The 14477-nt window shown below is 33.4% G+C and overlaps 1 protein-coding gene across 1 annotated transcript; it reads right to left on the bottom strand.

The window, feature by feature from the left end:
• Positions 1 to 4227: 4227 nt before the first annotated feature.
• LOC149237089 (cysteine-rich receptor-like protein kinase 2) lies at positions 4228 to 7867 on the bottom strand. Its single transcript, XM_089366744.1, has 7 exons — positions 6995 to 7867; positions 6799 to 6936; positions 6559 to 6698; positions 6234 to 6444; positions 5904 to 6138; positions 4902 to 5046; positions 4228 to 4791 (listed from the first exon to the last, which is right to left on the bottom strand). The coding sequence occupies exons 1-7, from the start codon at positions 7863 to 7865 to the stop codon at positions 4423 to 4425; spliced, it is 2109 nt and encodes a 702-aa protein (XP_089222870.1). The 5' UTR covers positions 7866 to 7867; the 3' UTR covers positions 4228 to 4422.
• Positions 7868 to 14477: the final 6610 nt, after the last annotated feature.

The following is a 14477-nucleotide window of genomic DNA, read 5'->3' on the forward strand; positions in this document are numbered from 1 at the left end:
ACTATTCTTGCTTGATCACTTGTGCTCTGATACCATGTAGAAATTTCACCTGTAGAACAAACCGATATATGCAATGTCCTAAAGCATAATACTTGTTCTACTTCTACAAAACATTAAGCGGAAGCATAATCGAATTCATGAGCAACATCAAGTAGAAACATGCATAACTGATCAAGAGAAATAATCACACATAACACAAGATATATCCAGGGGAAAGCACCAACATAAAACCCCAACCATGTATTATCAATCAAGTGGAAATCCTCTTCACAATACAAAAAGAATCAGCTCAATAGCTATCCTATTCTCTTTGTACTCTTATGATCTTCAATCAGAATATGAAAATCATGGACTATATAGGCCTCAATATATAGGCCACAAGTCCTCCAATCTCCTATAATAGATCCTTCTCCATGCAAGGAATACTTACTAGAAATATCCAAGCATCTGATAGTACATTGTCCCACATCTGATCTCAACTGGGTCTCTGACAGAACTGACATGCAACAATTATCCATGAGTGAATCCTCAGTTATCTAAAATAATAGTTGTCACATGCATGCAAGCATTAACAAACTATATTTTATTATTTTAACAACTTGTTAAAATAATCTAACTGAACTTGACTAGTTAGAACTAAGTCAACTGATTCTCTCATTATAGAATTGAACCATATCTCCTTTAATCAAGGATAAAATAGTTGCATGATCTCACAAAGACTTCAAGTTTGCTTTTCCTTAACTAATTAACTCATGGAGAATTAATTAATTAATATTCCAAATTGCTGTTAAGACCAAAATTAATTTTACTTCCTATAGATAGACTAGGGACTGCTATAAATAGGAAGGGACCCAGAAATGCTATTTTTAGAACTTTCTATTTTTAACAGTTTCACCTCTCACCCAATGTGGCCAATGATCTCATTGGCCAAACTGCTATTTTTAGACATGCTATTTTTAGCACATTTTAAATTTAACATTTCTTGTTGCACATTTTTCAACAATAGTTGAATATGGTTGAGTTTGGTTGATTATTAACATGTTGGGCATGATTTGTATGGTTAACTATAGGCGTGTTCAACAAAATGCCTTCCATTAATAATGTGGGAACACAATGTACATGTTGACTATGATTGACCGAGTCAATCATGACTGACATGAGAGAGAGAGATAATTTAATATATAGCTTAAAATCATAATGTGTAAATTAATATATTATTTATATTTTTTGATTTAAGACTTTTGTGATTCATATTGTTTGTGATACTATTTAGATTAAACACATAATTGGTTGTTTGGTTGACTTTTAAAACCATCCGATGTGATTCATTCTCAAAACAAAGATAAATATATTATTAATATATTACATTAAGCATAATATGTACATAAATATATTATTAATGCCTTAATATATTAATATATGTATTAATATATAATTATAAATTTATTAAAAATTAAAAAATATTATAAAGTTATTAATAAAATACATAAATTTTATTTAAAAAAAATTTAAACTTTATTATTAAATATTATTAATAAAATTTACAAAACATTATTAATAACTTTAAATTTTAATTTCTATTAATAAATTTTATTATTGTTAAAATTTATTAAAAAAATTAATAGTAAAAATTAAATACAATTTAATACCAAAAATTACAAGACAAAAACTTAGAACTAGACCATGATGAGGATTACAGCCGATCAATTCAAGCCAATGCTTCAGAAACGGTGATCGCATAATCCGAAGGTGGGAGAGAGATTGATTTATATCGTCGGTGGGGATCGCCATACTGTGGGATATCGTGAACCACTCCATTTCTAAAGTGCTAGTTGATATGATATTTAATTATTTATATGAGGAAAGCTGAACGTGGAATTTGTCCGCATTTAATGTATATGCCTGCACAGCAAATCAAAATGGTTTTGTGTCTTTTCAATTCCTAAAAAATTCTAACATATGATAATGGGTGTGGACCCATCTATAGCTGGTGAAAGTTCCAATTTCCTTTCGTAACTTGACTTGCATGAAGCATGGATACAATTCTGTACCAGGCATGGCTATGGGAACAAAATTTTCTGATGTTCGTAACCCATCGAACTACGGAAATAAAGCAGATTCGACATAGAAATCTATGTCAGCATTTGCGAATAGTAGCGACATATTGGAACAAAGGTGCTTTTATGTGAGCTGGAAAATGGTATTCAAATTTTTGGAACCACATCCATTGAATGGACAAAACTGTAGCCATAAATTGGGGAGGTAACGTTTTGGAAGATTCCAGAAGTTTAGAAAGAATCTTAAACTTTAATTTTTATTATTAAACAATCATGTTATGATTAAAAAATTCAGGTCTTTGAGATCAACTTACAAATTAATATATTTAGTGTTTTGTAAATTAAGGTATAATATATTTTTAGTGTCTAGTAAATTGAGAGATAAACACAGGCTCAGACAGAACATCTGGGTGCAACTTAAGGTATAAACTTAATTTAAATAGATTTATCGTATGTTATTCCCAGACCTGGGTACCAGCTTAGTTTGTTAATAGATATTAAATGAGCTGGGTTGTATATTTTTATTGTTGGATTTTAGTAAATAAGTTTTTATTCATTTAATTTTTATTAGCAGATTTTATATTTGATGCATAGAAGAAAAGTTTGAAATCTAAGGTGATCACTTAGCCGGCCTAATAGATGTTTTCACCAGCCTTAAACGCTAGACTTTGGTGTGGAAATAGACATATACAACCCCACTCATTTAATTCGCATGAGCAGATTGTATATTTATCACTGAGGAAAAAAAATTGAAGTCTGAACCCACCTCCTGGGAGAGCTGGTAGATGTTGGTGGCTTCCTAGTCGTGTTCTTCCCTTCCTCCCCTCCCGTGGTTTCTTATTTGTTAGGTTCCCTTTGTTATCCTTTAACCTTATCTCTTTTACCATAGTTCTTTGGTTATATATATTCAAATATATTTTTTTGTTGTTTTTTTTTTAAAACCATTAAATAAAATTAAAATGTAAATTCTTATATTAAACTCTAAAATAACTATTCTAAGAGTAGAAATTTTTTTTTTTTGTTTTTTTAATATAAAATTAAAATATAAATTCTCATTATATTAAACTTTAAAATAACAATTCTAACCATAAGATTTTATTTTATTCTTTTTCTTCTTCTTTTTTAACAAATTAATAAATAAATAAACAATTAAACTAAATTAAATTATAAATTCTTATTATATTAAACTTAAATTTATTTATAACAATCCTAACAATAGGATTTTCCTTTTATTAAACTCTAAAATTAAAACAAATTTGAAATAGTTAATTTAACTTTAACTTATTTTAATTTTTAATTAAATTGTTTTCCTTTCCCTTGGTCCTATCATACTAGCTGTTTCCAACTCAAGATTAGCGGTTAGTTGGTCAATTGAGCTATTGCCTGGTCAAATATAGCCCTTGGAGGTCCTACTTTAACTATTTAGCATGCAACCTATATCTAATTCTTCAACTTGTCATGACGATGAACCACACTCGTTGGTCCTAAACACGTAGACAAATGTAAGATCATGTGATGGTCCTAAACGCGTAGACAAATGTAAGATCATGTGATTTACGCCAAAGAATTTTCTTATAAACTTAATATGGATCACAAAAGACTCAACTCAATTATAATTTAGTTAATTTTTATAATTTTTTAAAATCAAATTAATGGAAATATATATAGAATAAATGTTTTGATGTTAATTATAAATTGATGCCTAGAAACATTTACTAATCATTTAATTTATATCATTATAATAACATAACCTATATTAATAAACATATTAAACCATAATAAAACATTGAAAATTTAAAAATATTATAATATTAAAAAATGTTATTTTTGTAACATTAAATATTTTATCTTAATATATTTTAAAAATATCCCTATTTTAAAATAATTATTATAATATCAACCTTTTAACCAATAGAGATATAATAGTTAGAAACTTTTTTTAAAAAATCACATTTGTTTTCTCGGAGAGTCACTTATTCTGTATTTAATGTAATTTTGCATCGACATTAATAGCAAACATGGTCTGAAAATTTTATAACTAATATTCAGTAAATAAAATATGATTTTTTAAAACGTGAAAAATAAAACCATACCTCACATTTTTATATTTTTACAATAACATTGATAGCAACTATTTTTTCATAAAACAGAAACGCTTGCTGACCCACAATAAGGCGGTGGTTTGAATCAAAATATCTTCCTCAATGACCACTTTTCAAGATTGAAAGCCTAAATACGCTGACCCCATTCTATGAAGAACGTACACAAATATCAACAACTTCTCCACCTAAAAACCATTCTGACATGACAGAGAAGATAATGCTGTCGGACATGATACCATAATGCCAGAGTCATTGTCGGATTTTCACCTCGGCTCCAGAGAGCCGGATGTAGGATCGGCAGCTACAGAGTGAATAACGGAAGGTGTCGAAGACGAAGTTGCTGTACTGCTTGATGTTTTGTCCTCATCATTAACTTTACCACTTTTCAATTTGTGAGTTCCGCCGGCGTTATCCAGATCTACGAAAGCAGGCTGTGTAGGCGAAGGAAGATGTTCGGTCTCACTTGTCAGCATCGCCACCGCCCGGAACATCGAAGGCCGTAACGCAGCAGCTGCTTGCGTGCACAGAAGGCCAATTTTAATTAGTCTAATCCCTTCCTCCGAGGAATAACTGCCCTCCAATGTGGGATCCATAATTTCTAAAGCTCTATCTGTTGTATATAGTCTCCATGTCTGCTTCGTCATATCAACAGAAACATAAAAACTTTAGTTAGCAAGGGATGCCATACTATAAAGAATTGAGAAAATTGAAACTCGAAAGATGACATGGACATAAACCATACTCCTTGGATGAGAAACTCCATGTCTTCAGACGAACTCCGATTCTTTCTTCCGCTGATAATCTCAAGTAGAAGCACTCCAAAGCTAAATACATCGGCTTTCTCTGTCAGCTGTCCGCGTAAGGCGTATTCAGGGGCCATGTAACCTCTGCACAGTGTCTTACGCTATCAAATTTCCATGACCCACTTCAAAATAATATGATTTATATTTAGATTAGATAAGATTAGTTGATACGATTAATTTGAGGTAAACTCTAAATCATGTTTTTATGGTCGAAATGGATTCACACCATCAAAAATATATAAGGCACCTAAAATCTTAAAGTTTAACAACTCTAACTTAGATTTACAAAAATCCCTGCTATATTTTCTCAAAATATAACAAGAATTTCCATGACTTTCAAGGCAAAAAAGCAGTCTGATTAGACTACCACTATTTGGATATGCCAGTTTTGTTTCATGTACTGTAATTAATTAATGGCTTCGTCTCCTTGGCACACACATTTACCTGGAAAGTTGTTTTTAGTTTGAATCTACAGAATTTCTTTTAAAAAAAACTGATTATAGGAGTGTCGAAATTGCTTTCATCCAGAGATTTTTGGGCATCCAAAATCCTGAAAGTTGAATGTAAGATTTCCCAAAATTTCTACTAGAATTTGAAGAAAATCATGCCAGAATTTCCACTATTTTCTCTAGGCTAACTTATGTCTCCTCTATTATTAAAACAATTAATTGAAAACTGAGAAAATTTTAAAGACCAAATAAATTAATTTTCCATACAAAAATTAGTTAATTTCATTTTTTTCTAAAAATTATCTTATAAAATTATTTTATATTAAAAATAAGCCAAAAAAATAAAAAATAAAATTACAAACATTTTGCAATTTACATATTAAATCTCATTGAAATTTACATATTAAATCTCGTTAAGAGGGCAAAATTTAGACCAACTAAAAAGGGCAAAATTTAGATGAATTTCCATTCTTCAAATTTTCCTCTTCTTACAATGTTCCTGCAACTCTAGTGCTGACGTGGCTCTGATCTTCTGCAAAGAATCTGGCTAACCCAAAGTCTGCTATTTTCGGTTTATGTTTATCATCGAGTAAAATATTGCTGGCTTTAATGTCTCTGTGGATGACCCGAATCTGAGATTCCTCATGAAGATAGGCCAGACCACGTGCAGTTCCAACTATGATTTCGTATCTCTCTTTCCAGTCAAGCAAATGACGTTTTGTTGTATCTGCAACGCATCAGAGATCATAAATATATTACCTGAAGATAAATATAAAAGAAAGGAATCCAAAAACCATCCAGCGGTTACGAACGAGTAGATACCGAATAGAAACTTGTCAAGGCTACTGTTCTCGAGGTATTCGTACACTAGTAGCCTTTCTGAGCCTTCAACTGCGCAACCAAGCAATTTCACCCGATTCCTGTGTTGAACACGACTGATGAGATTCGCTTCATTCAGAAATTCAGCATCCGCATGTCTTGTACCCATATAGAGCCGTTTAACTGCAACCACCCTGCCATCTGGGAGAACCCCCTGCAGATCGACAAATGTCAAAATCTCTTCTTTCTTTTATTTCTTGAATTTTAGTAGGTGCTGCTATTTCCCAATATCTAATTTATTTAATTGAAAGAGATATTAAGCTCTCACCTTATAGACGGATCCAAAACCTCCGTCTCCAAGTTTGTTCGCTAGATTGAAATTGGAGGTAGCCTCTCGCAGAATGTCGTAATTGAAAATGAGGTCTGGATTGGCTATGCTCGGCCCTAGGATAGAATTCTCTTCCCCACCTGCGAAAACAATTACAAGGTGTTTATTTATGTTGCACACAACGTAATCAGAAGCGTCTTAGATCCTTAACAATGAATAAGTTAGCTGCAATTTCAGGACCTCCGGTTCGATAAATCTCCTCCGGACGTTTCAGAAGAGAGCAAATATTCCACTTCCAAAGAATTATGACAGCAATTAATACAATCGTAGCGGCTACTACACCCAGACTTATACCCAAGACGCTAGGTTTCTTGCCTGCTGCATATTTACACAAAAGTGTCAGTAACCAGTGTATTCCTCGACAAAACAAAATTACCAGAGGACGCGGGAGGACTTTCCCCTGGTGGCGGCGTTGGTGGCGGTGATAGAACGGTAGCGTTGAAAAATTCATAAACCTCGTAACGCAGGTAGCAGTTCTGAGATCCGACTTGTGCCCCAAGAGCTCCACTTTGGCATTTGAATATATTTTCTACGGCAAAGGTCAGGCACGATCCGCAGCTTGTGCGGAACAGATCTCTCCAACACTGTGCGAAGCTGTATATAGTCTGCGATATATTACGAGACGCAGCGACTGAATCTGCGGCGAAAAGTTTGGGGCTCTGTTGAGCATTAGCGGTACTATTTGAGAGCAAGGCTCTCACAGCAGTTGTAAACTGCTGTGGCTGACTGCTGTTCCCAGTGTTGCAAAGAATAACACTTGATGTCCCCTTCGTACTCTCAATATCGTTGTAAAAATTATGATCGTCGTAACGCAAGAAGCAGCCGTCTAGTTGAATCAATCCAGAAGTGTTTTGACAAACCTGAACAAGTTTTGCTTTAGCCGTGGATGCGCACTGTGTGCAATCGGAAGAATCTAAATCTCCCCTGCACTGGACAAGCCCGTAAACAGTACTATTGCTGTTTGACCCCTGAGCAACAATACTAGAGGTATTGAATCCGCTGGCATAAACATTGTTCACCAGTGAATCCAAAACCTTGTTTAGATTAACCTGAAACGCGCTCCCGTTTGTATATGTATAATTGCCGCAATTGCTCCAAACGGTAGAAGTCTCTGGGTCAGCTGCCGTGAAGCGTATACTTGTACATAGACAGAGGATAATTAAAATGCTTCCCGTTAAGTGTTTCATCGCCATCGCCAAACCCAGCTTCTTCGTGCCCTGCCTCGGTTTGAGCTGACAGAATGACATAGTTGGAGGTGCTTTGTAAAGTTCAATTCTGGACACAGGCGTCCCAAAGGGGTTTTCTACGTGCAGAGTACGCCAAGGTGTAGGATATTCTAATTTACATAGGAAATGTAGCACAATCAGATTGTGGTTCAGATTAGTATATTTCATTTTCCTATTGTATATTTATATTTCATTTTCATTTAGTGATTTCAACTTTCTTTTGTTTTTAAGAGAAAAAATCGCTTCCTTTCGTGTCTTTCCAAGCACATGGGCGACAAGTTTTCCAAGCACATGGGCGACTAACTTGTGAAGTGAAGGAAATCTATCGTCTTTCTGCTGCGTACGTTTCTGTCTCCATTAAGCAGAGAGGGACTCACTGCGACCCGCTACCGACTCTTGATGTGGTGGTCGCCTTGGTACATGTTGCAATAATGTATTCCACAATGTAAATTTCCATTTCATTAATTTATTGGTTACAGTAAATGTATTCCCAATTCATTGATTTACTGCTTTTGGAGCAACTGTAATTTATGCTAAGTCACAATGGATGTTCTTTTTGGGATGGGCTTATTGTGCCTTTATTCTTGTACCTAATTAGTTTCGAGATCGATCTCCGGGTTCGCTATTTGAGAACCTTACTTCACTGGTGTCTTAATATGTGCGTGGTTTAAAAATATTTAAATATTAATTTGGAAATTAATGAAAGTGTGGGTGAGGGTATAATAAAATTTGGTAGAATTTTTTTGAAATTTTGAGTTATAATTGGAAAAAAAAATATGATTCAGACACTTTAACTATCTAATTTTTCAATTGCCAAATTCCTGGAAAAAATAATGCGATCCACATTAATTACTAATTTTAAATTTGTAGAATAAGTAGACACCGCGCTTAACGTGAGCTCTCAGATGTTTGAGAGTTGTACTCGATAATTAGTTAAACGGAATAATGAACATGGATTTAGAAGTTCTTTTCTCATTGGTGAAATTTCTAACATAATGGCGACATCCATAGAGGTTTAAAATAATAATTGTTCGATGGGCATTGTTATTGTCACAGTAAGATGGATAGAGAATGAGAAATTTAATGTCATAACTTTAGTTTATGTTAAAAAATGTTAAAATGTTAAAAGGAGCAAAATCTTAATGAATTAATTGAATCTTTCCAACTCATTTCAGTTGAATGTTTCACATGCGTAACTTATGAAAAAAATTGAACCATGTTGATGTCTACAAAATCATTTGTGAATAAGCGGTCACATTAATACAATGAGTTAGGTGGATAGTGTGGCTTATTATTTTAAGGTTTTAATGAATTTTTAAAGTAATTCATTATTATATGTATTATATGTGTGAGTAATGCTTAAGGAGGAAAATTGTGTAATTAAATAATGTTGTAAAAATAATGGGATGAATTATGTGGTTTTGTTATATGCTTTTAATCAAGAAGAAAACATGTCGAAGAAAATTATGAAATAGAAACATTTTTATAAGAAGATATTCGAAATTATAATTTCAAATTAGGTAATTTTTGTAAGAGAACCTCAAAGTTGTGTCGAAAACCAAAAAGTAGGAAAAAGAGTTTGGTTGACGACATGATTTTTTGGAAATGCCATGAAAAATGCATAAGTGACAAGAATCTAAGGACATATTCAAACTTGGTTGTTTGATTTCAAAGTCTCCACTCACATGATTTTTTCATAGAAATTGGTTGGTGGAATATGAACAGTGTGATAGTGAAGGAATATTTTCTCGAGTGACAAATTGAGATATGGAATCCTTAGATGCCAATGCATATTGGTGAGACTCAAAGATGGAAGGATCAAGATAATTCTTGTTGTGAAGCATGTGTTAAGTTTGGCATGAAATTTTCTCTTCACAAGATGAATTTTAGATGTGAGAATAGAGGTGATATTCGTTAAGGATACACACATATTGCCTCACAAAGCATTGATATTGACTAAACTTGTGAGGTTTGGTACCCTTAGAAAACATGATGTAGTTACATGTTGTAGATAGTGGATCAACATCAAAGAGTATCAATGGTCTAAGCAAGGAGGATTAATGGTGTGATCTATGGATCACAAGCTACTCATGACCTTCTTCAATATAGAAATTAAAGTTGAAAAGGAAACTGTATTTTTCATCGGTATTCTTAGAGGTTAAGTGGTAGTTAGCTTGGTCCATTTAAATGTATGTAGGCCACTTAGTGGATACTATCCATTAGTGGGAAAGGAAAGACAGTTGTTCAAATACAAATATGAAAATTTTCTAGAAGTGAAGTACTACACCTAAACATTATAATTTTGTTACCAGAGAATGAAGTGGAACCATTAAAGAGAAATTTAATAGAGTGAGGAAAAATATAAGCTTTAGAAAAAGGATTGTGCACAACAAAGGTAGAGATTGTTGGTGAGTGACACGTCGTTGTCCTAATGATGCTACTCCATTTAACATTTAAAGTGGTAGTTAATCAATAATTGTTGCCCATGGAGATGAGTGTAATTTTGAGATTATTGGTGATTGACCCATTGTTGTCCTAGTGATGCTACTCCATTAACATATAAATTAAGTGGTAGTTAATCAATAGTTGTTTCCCATTGAGAAGAGTGTAATTTTGAAGTACATGCGTCTATGCTCGAAGAGAATGTTGGTTTTCCAAATATCCATAGGATTTCCTATATATGTATTTTGACTGGGATTGTAACCAATTTCTTATATTTGGAGAAGATCAATCTATAAATGTCAATCAAACCAAGGATGTTATTACAATCGAAATGAAAAATGTTGTATAAAAGAAGTAATTGCTTTGGAAAGTGATGGGTTGGTTGCAGGTGTTAAGGATAATCGTTCAAAACCAAAAATGGTTTCTTCAAGCCCAGGTGGAACTTCTTCTTGGGTTTCCTTTGGAGTATCAGTCATCAATCTCCAAATTTAGTTATTCTGCGAAAATAGCAAAATGGTTTAATTTACCCGTTATTTAGCAAGCCTTCAGATTTCCCATGGAATAAAAAAGAATTAAAACTTTGGTTCATAACCTTGTCGCGTCTGTCATTCCACAAACCTTTAGCGCTTGCTCTTCGTTGTCGATCTCATTCCTTAATCCAACGGTTATTGCTTCATTCTCTCATCAACCAGTCCAGAAGATCTCCACCATTGACCAAACCCGCTTGATCCAACGACTGTCACGTAATCTCGCGTGGAATATTGCGAGATGAATAAGGAGCCAAGAGCACACGAGAAAAGTATTTTTCCCGTGCTACGTGTCGGCTGCTAAGTGTAATCGCGTGAAATTTCAGAATACAGCTTACCACCTTGAGACTGCATGAGATACAGCTTACGCCTACAACAACCACTTTTCTATTTTGACTAATGCATGTGCTTGTTGGCACGCAATGACCATTAGATCTGTTGGATCTATCAATTGGATGATTAAGATCTTTTCCTAGGTTTCTCGCGAATTTGTCAACGTTTCCTCTTTCCGCTAAGATTTAGCACTTCCGCCAAGGTTAATCTGTCTCTAAGTTATATTCAGGATATTGCTAACTAAACTCTGTGATTTCGTAATACATCCCAATTAACTCAATACACAGTGAATGAAGATTTAAACGTGATAACACAAGATTATATAAAATCTAGTTTTAAAGGGACCAAACTGGAAATCAACAGAATTCAAAAATATTTCGAAGGAAATTAAAACCTCCGAGATTGACCATTCATGCACAGAATACACAAAGACACAGAGAGATTTCAAATTTTACAATCTAATCCTCCACAGCCAAATCCCATTACACTAATTCAAAACTTACATAAATACCTCTACATACAACAACCAGATCCTAAATCAAAGGATCGAAACTTCTTAATCCTATCTAATCTGCATGATATACTTCTCGAGAATCTCAACTAAGCCTAACTAATTGAATTAATTACAAGATGATCCAAATCCATAAATTCTAGCTCAAATCCTATCTAGAAGCTTTGTAAAGTGACAGCTAAAGGATCCCACTCTTTGCTTGTAAACTTTTTTTGTATTTTTGGAATAAAATTCGATGTCTTTTGTCTTCAAACCTCATACTCCTGCATCAGACTCCTGAGGACAAAATTCTTCATGGGCTCCTATCCATGAGCTCTTCTACAGAACTGCCCAACTTATGTAGCATGGCATCTGTCATCCAAGTAGCATCAGCAATTGGTTGATCCTTCCATTTGACCAAATACTGAAAATACTCCTCTCCCCTTATCTTCTTAAATAATCTCTTGTCTAAAATATTTTCTAGATGCAATGCCATTTCTAGGTAACTGTTTTACCCAATCAACCTCTTATTCTTCTTCATATTCTGTTGTATCATCTGCAACACTTTCATACATGTACAAATCAGCAACATTGAAAATTAGAGATATTCAAATGTCAGGGGGTAATTCAATTTCATATGCATTTGCAGAAAATTTCCTCAAGACTCTGCATGGTCCAATTTTCTTAAATTTTAACTTGTTATACTCCCATTTTGGAAATATTTCCTTCCTTGGGTGTGCTAAAACCAAATTTCCAACCTCAAAATTAACTTGTCTCTTCTTCAAATCTGCTATGCTCTTGTACTTTATGTTGCTATCCTATAACTATTGTTTTACATGTTCATGTATTGCTTGAATCTCTGAAGAAAAATATTCTCCTTTAGCTCTTCTCGTTTCAGCTTTGCCCAAGTCTCTTAATTAAGACACTCCTCTTGGATGCATTCCATAAACTATATGGAATGGACTCTGCCCTATCCTCCTGTTATGAGAATCATTATAAGCATATTTAGCTTGTGCCAAAATTTGATCCCACTGTTTTGGATGCTCACCTGCAAGACTCCTTAGAAGATTTACCAAGCTTCTATTTACAATTTCAGTCTGTCCATCACTCTGAGGATGATAAGTTGAACTGAAACTCACTTTAGTACCAAGTTTCTTCCACAGGGTCCTCCAGAAATGACCAACAAATTTGGTGTTTCTGTCTAAAACAATGCTCTTAGGTAACCCATGCAACCTTACAATCTCCTTAAAAAACATATTAGCAATGTGAGTAGCATCACTGGTTTTATAACATGGAATAAAATGTGCCATTTTAGAAAATCTGTCAACCACAACATAAATTGAATCATTTCCTCTTTGAGTTTTTGGTAAACCCAAAATAAAATCCATACTTACCATATCCCAAGGTCTATCTGGAATAGGTAATGGAACATACAAACCTGTGTTTTGGCTCCTTCCCTTTGCATATTGATAGACTTTACATTTTTCACATACTTCTCCACTTCAAATCTCATCCTCGACCGGAAATAAAACTGACTCACCTGCTCATAAGTCTTGTCTACTCCAAAATTTCCTCGAAGTCCACCACTATGTTTCTCCTTGATTAAATTTTCCCTCACAGAAAAATTTGGCATGCACAACTGACTTATTTTAAATAACAATCCTTCTTGTAAGAAAAAATCCAACCACTCACTTTTGTCTAACAAAACATGATTTTTACAAGCTTCAAATGCCTCTTTAAAATCTCAATCTTTCTCATATAATTCCTTAAGAAAATCAAAACCCAACACTTGAATTTGAGTTTCTTGAACTAAAATACATTTTCTGCTTAAGGCATCTGCTACCTTGTTTGATTGGCCATATATATGTTTCAATACAAAGTTAAAACTTTGAAGATATTCTACCCATTTTGCACGCTTCTCACTAAGCTTTGGTTGTTGCATAATGTACTGCAATGCATGATTGTCTGAATAAAGTATAAACCATTTAAATATCAAGTAATTTCTCCACTTTTTCAATCATTGTACAACTGCATAAAATTCCTTATCATAACAAGAATATTTCTTCTTTGATTCATTCAGTTTTTCACTAAAATAAGCTACAAGTCTGTCCTCCTGACTTAAAACAACGCCAATAGCTTCTCCAATAGCATCACATTTCACTTGAAAAGGTTTATTAAAATCAGGCAAAATTAAAATAGGTTTTTCAGTGATCTTTCTTTTCAACAGCTGGAAGTTCTTTTCTGCTTCAACAATCCATTTAAATAGTTGTTTATCCTTCTTTATAGTGTCAATAATAGAAGCATTGATCTTACTAAAATTCCTTATGAATTTTCTATAAAAACTAGCAAGACCATGAAAGCTTCTTACCTCAAAAACACTTTTTAGTGAAGGCCACTCTTTGATTGCCTTTATCTTCTCTAGATCCATCTTTAATACATCATCAGAAACAACAAAGCCCAAATATACCAACTCTTCCTTCATGAATGAAAATTTCTTTCAATTTAACAGTAACTTTTCTAGTTGTAGCTTCTGTATGACATAACTCAGATGTCTCATATGTTCCTCTTTAGATCTGTTGTAAAGTAATATATCATCCAGATATACTATACAAATTTACCAATAAATTCTTTCAACACTTCATTCATAAGTCTCATAAATGTATTAGGAGCATTTGATAACCCAAAAGGCATTACCATCCATTCATACAGTCCTTAATTTGTTTTAAAAGTAGTTTTCCATTCATCGCCTTCTCTAATTCTTATAAGATGATACCCACTTTTTAAATCCAACTTTATAAAATATCTTGCTCCACTTAAACAATCCATCAAATCTTCAATTCT

This window comes from Pinus tabuliformis, chromosome 8 (assembly GCF_031772625.1).
Source record: "Pinus tabuliformis cultivar Carrire ecotype Pingquan chromosome 8, CPIR1, whole genome shotgun sequence".
Taxonomy (NCBI): Eukaryota; Viridiplantae; Streptophyta; class Pinopsida; order Pinales; family Pinaceae; genus Pinus; species Pinus tabuliformis.

What these genes read in the sequence shown, in the direction of transcription:
- LOC149237089 (XM_089366744.1), bottom strand. Translation starts at nt 7,865, where the DNA reads ATGTCATTCTGTCAGCTCAAACCGAGGCAGGGCACGAAGAAGCTGGGT. An exon ending in GGAGATTTATCGAACCGGAG is followed by an intron (nt 6,699 to 6,798) that starts GTCCTGAAATTG and finishes TTGTTTTCGCAG; the next exon opens with GTGGGGAAGAGAATTCTATC. An exon ending in GTTTTGGATCCGTCTATAAG is followed by an intron (nt 6,445 to 6,558) that starts GTGAGAGCTTAA and finishes GTCGATCTGCAG; the next exon opens with GGGGTTCTCCCAGATGGCAG.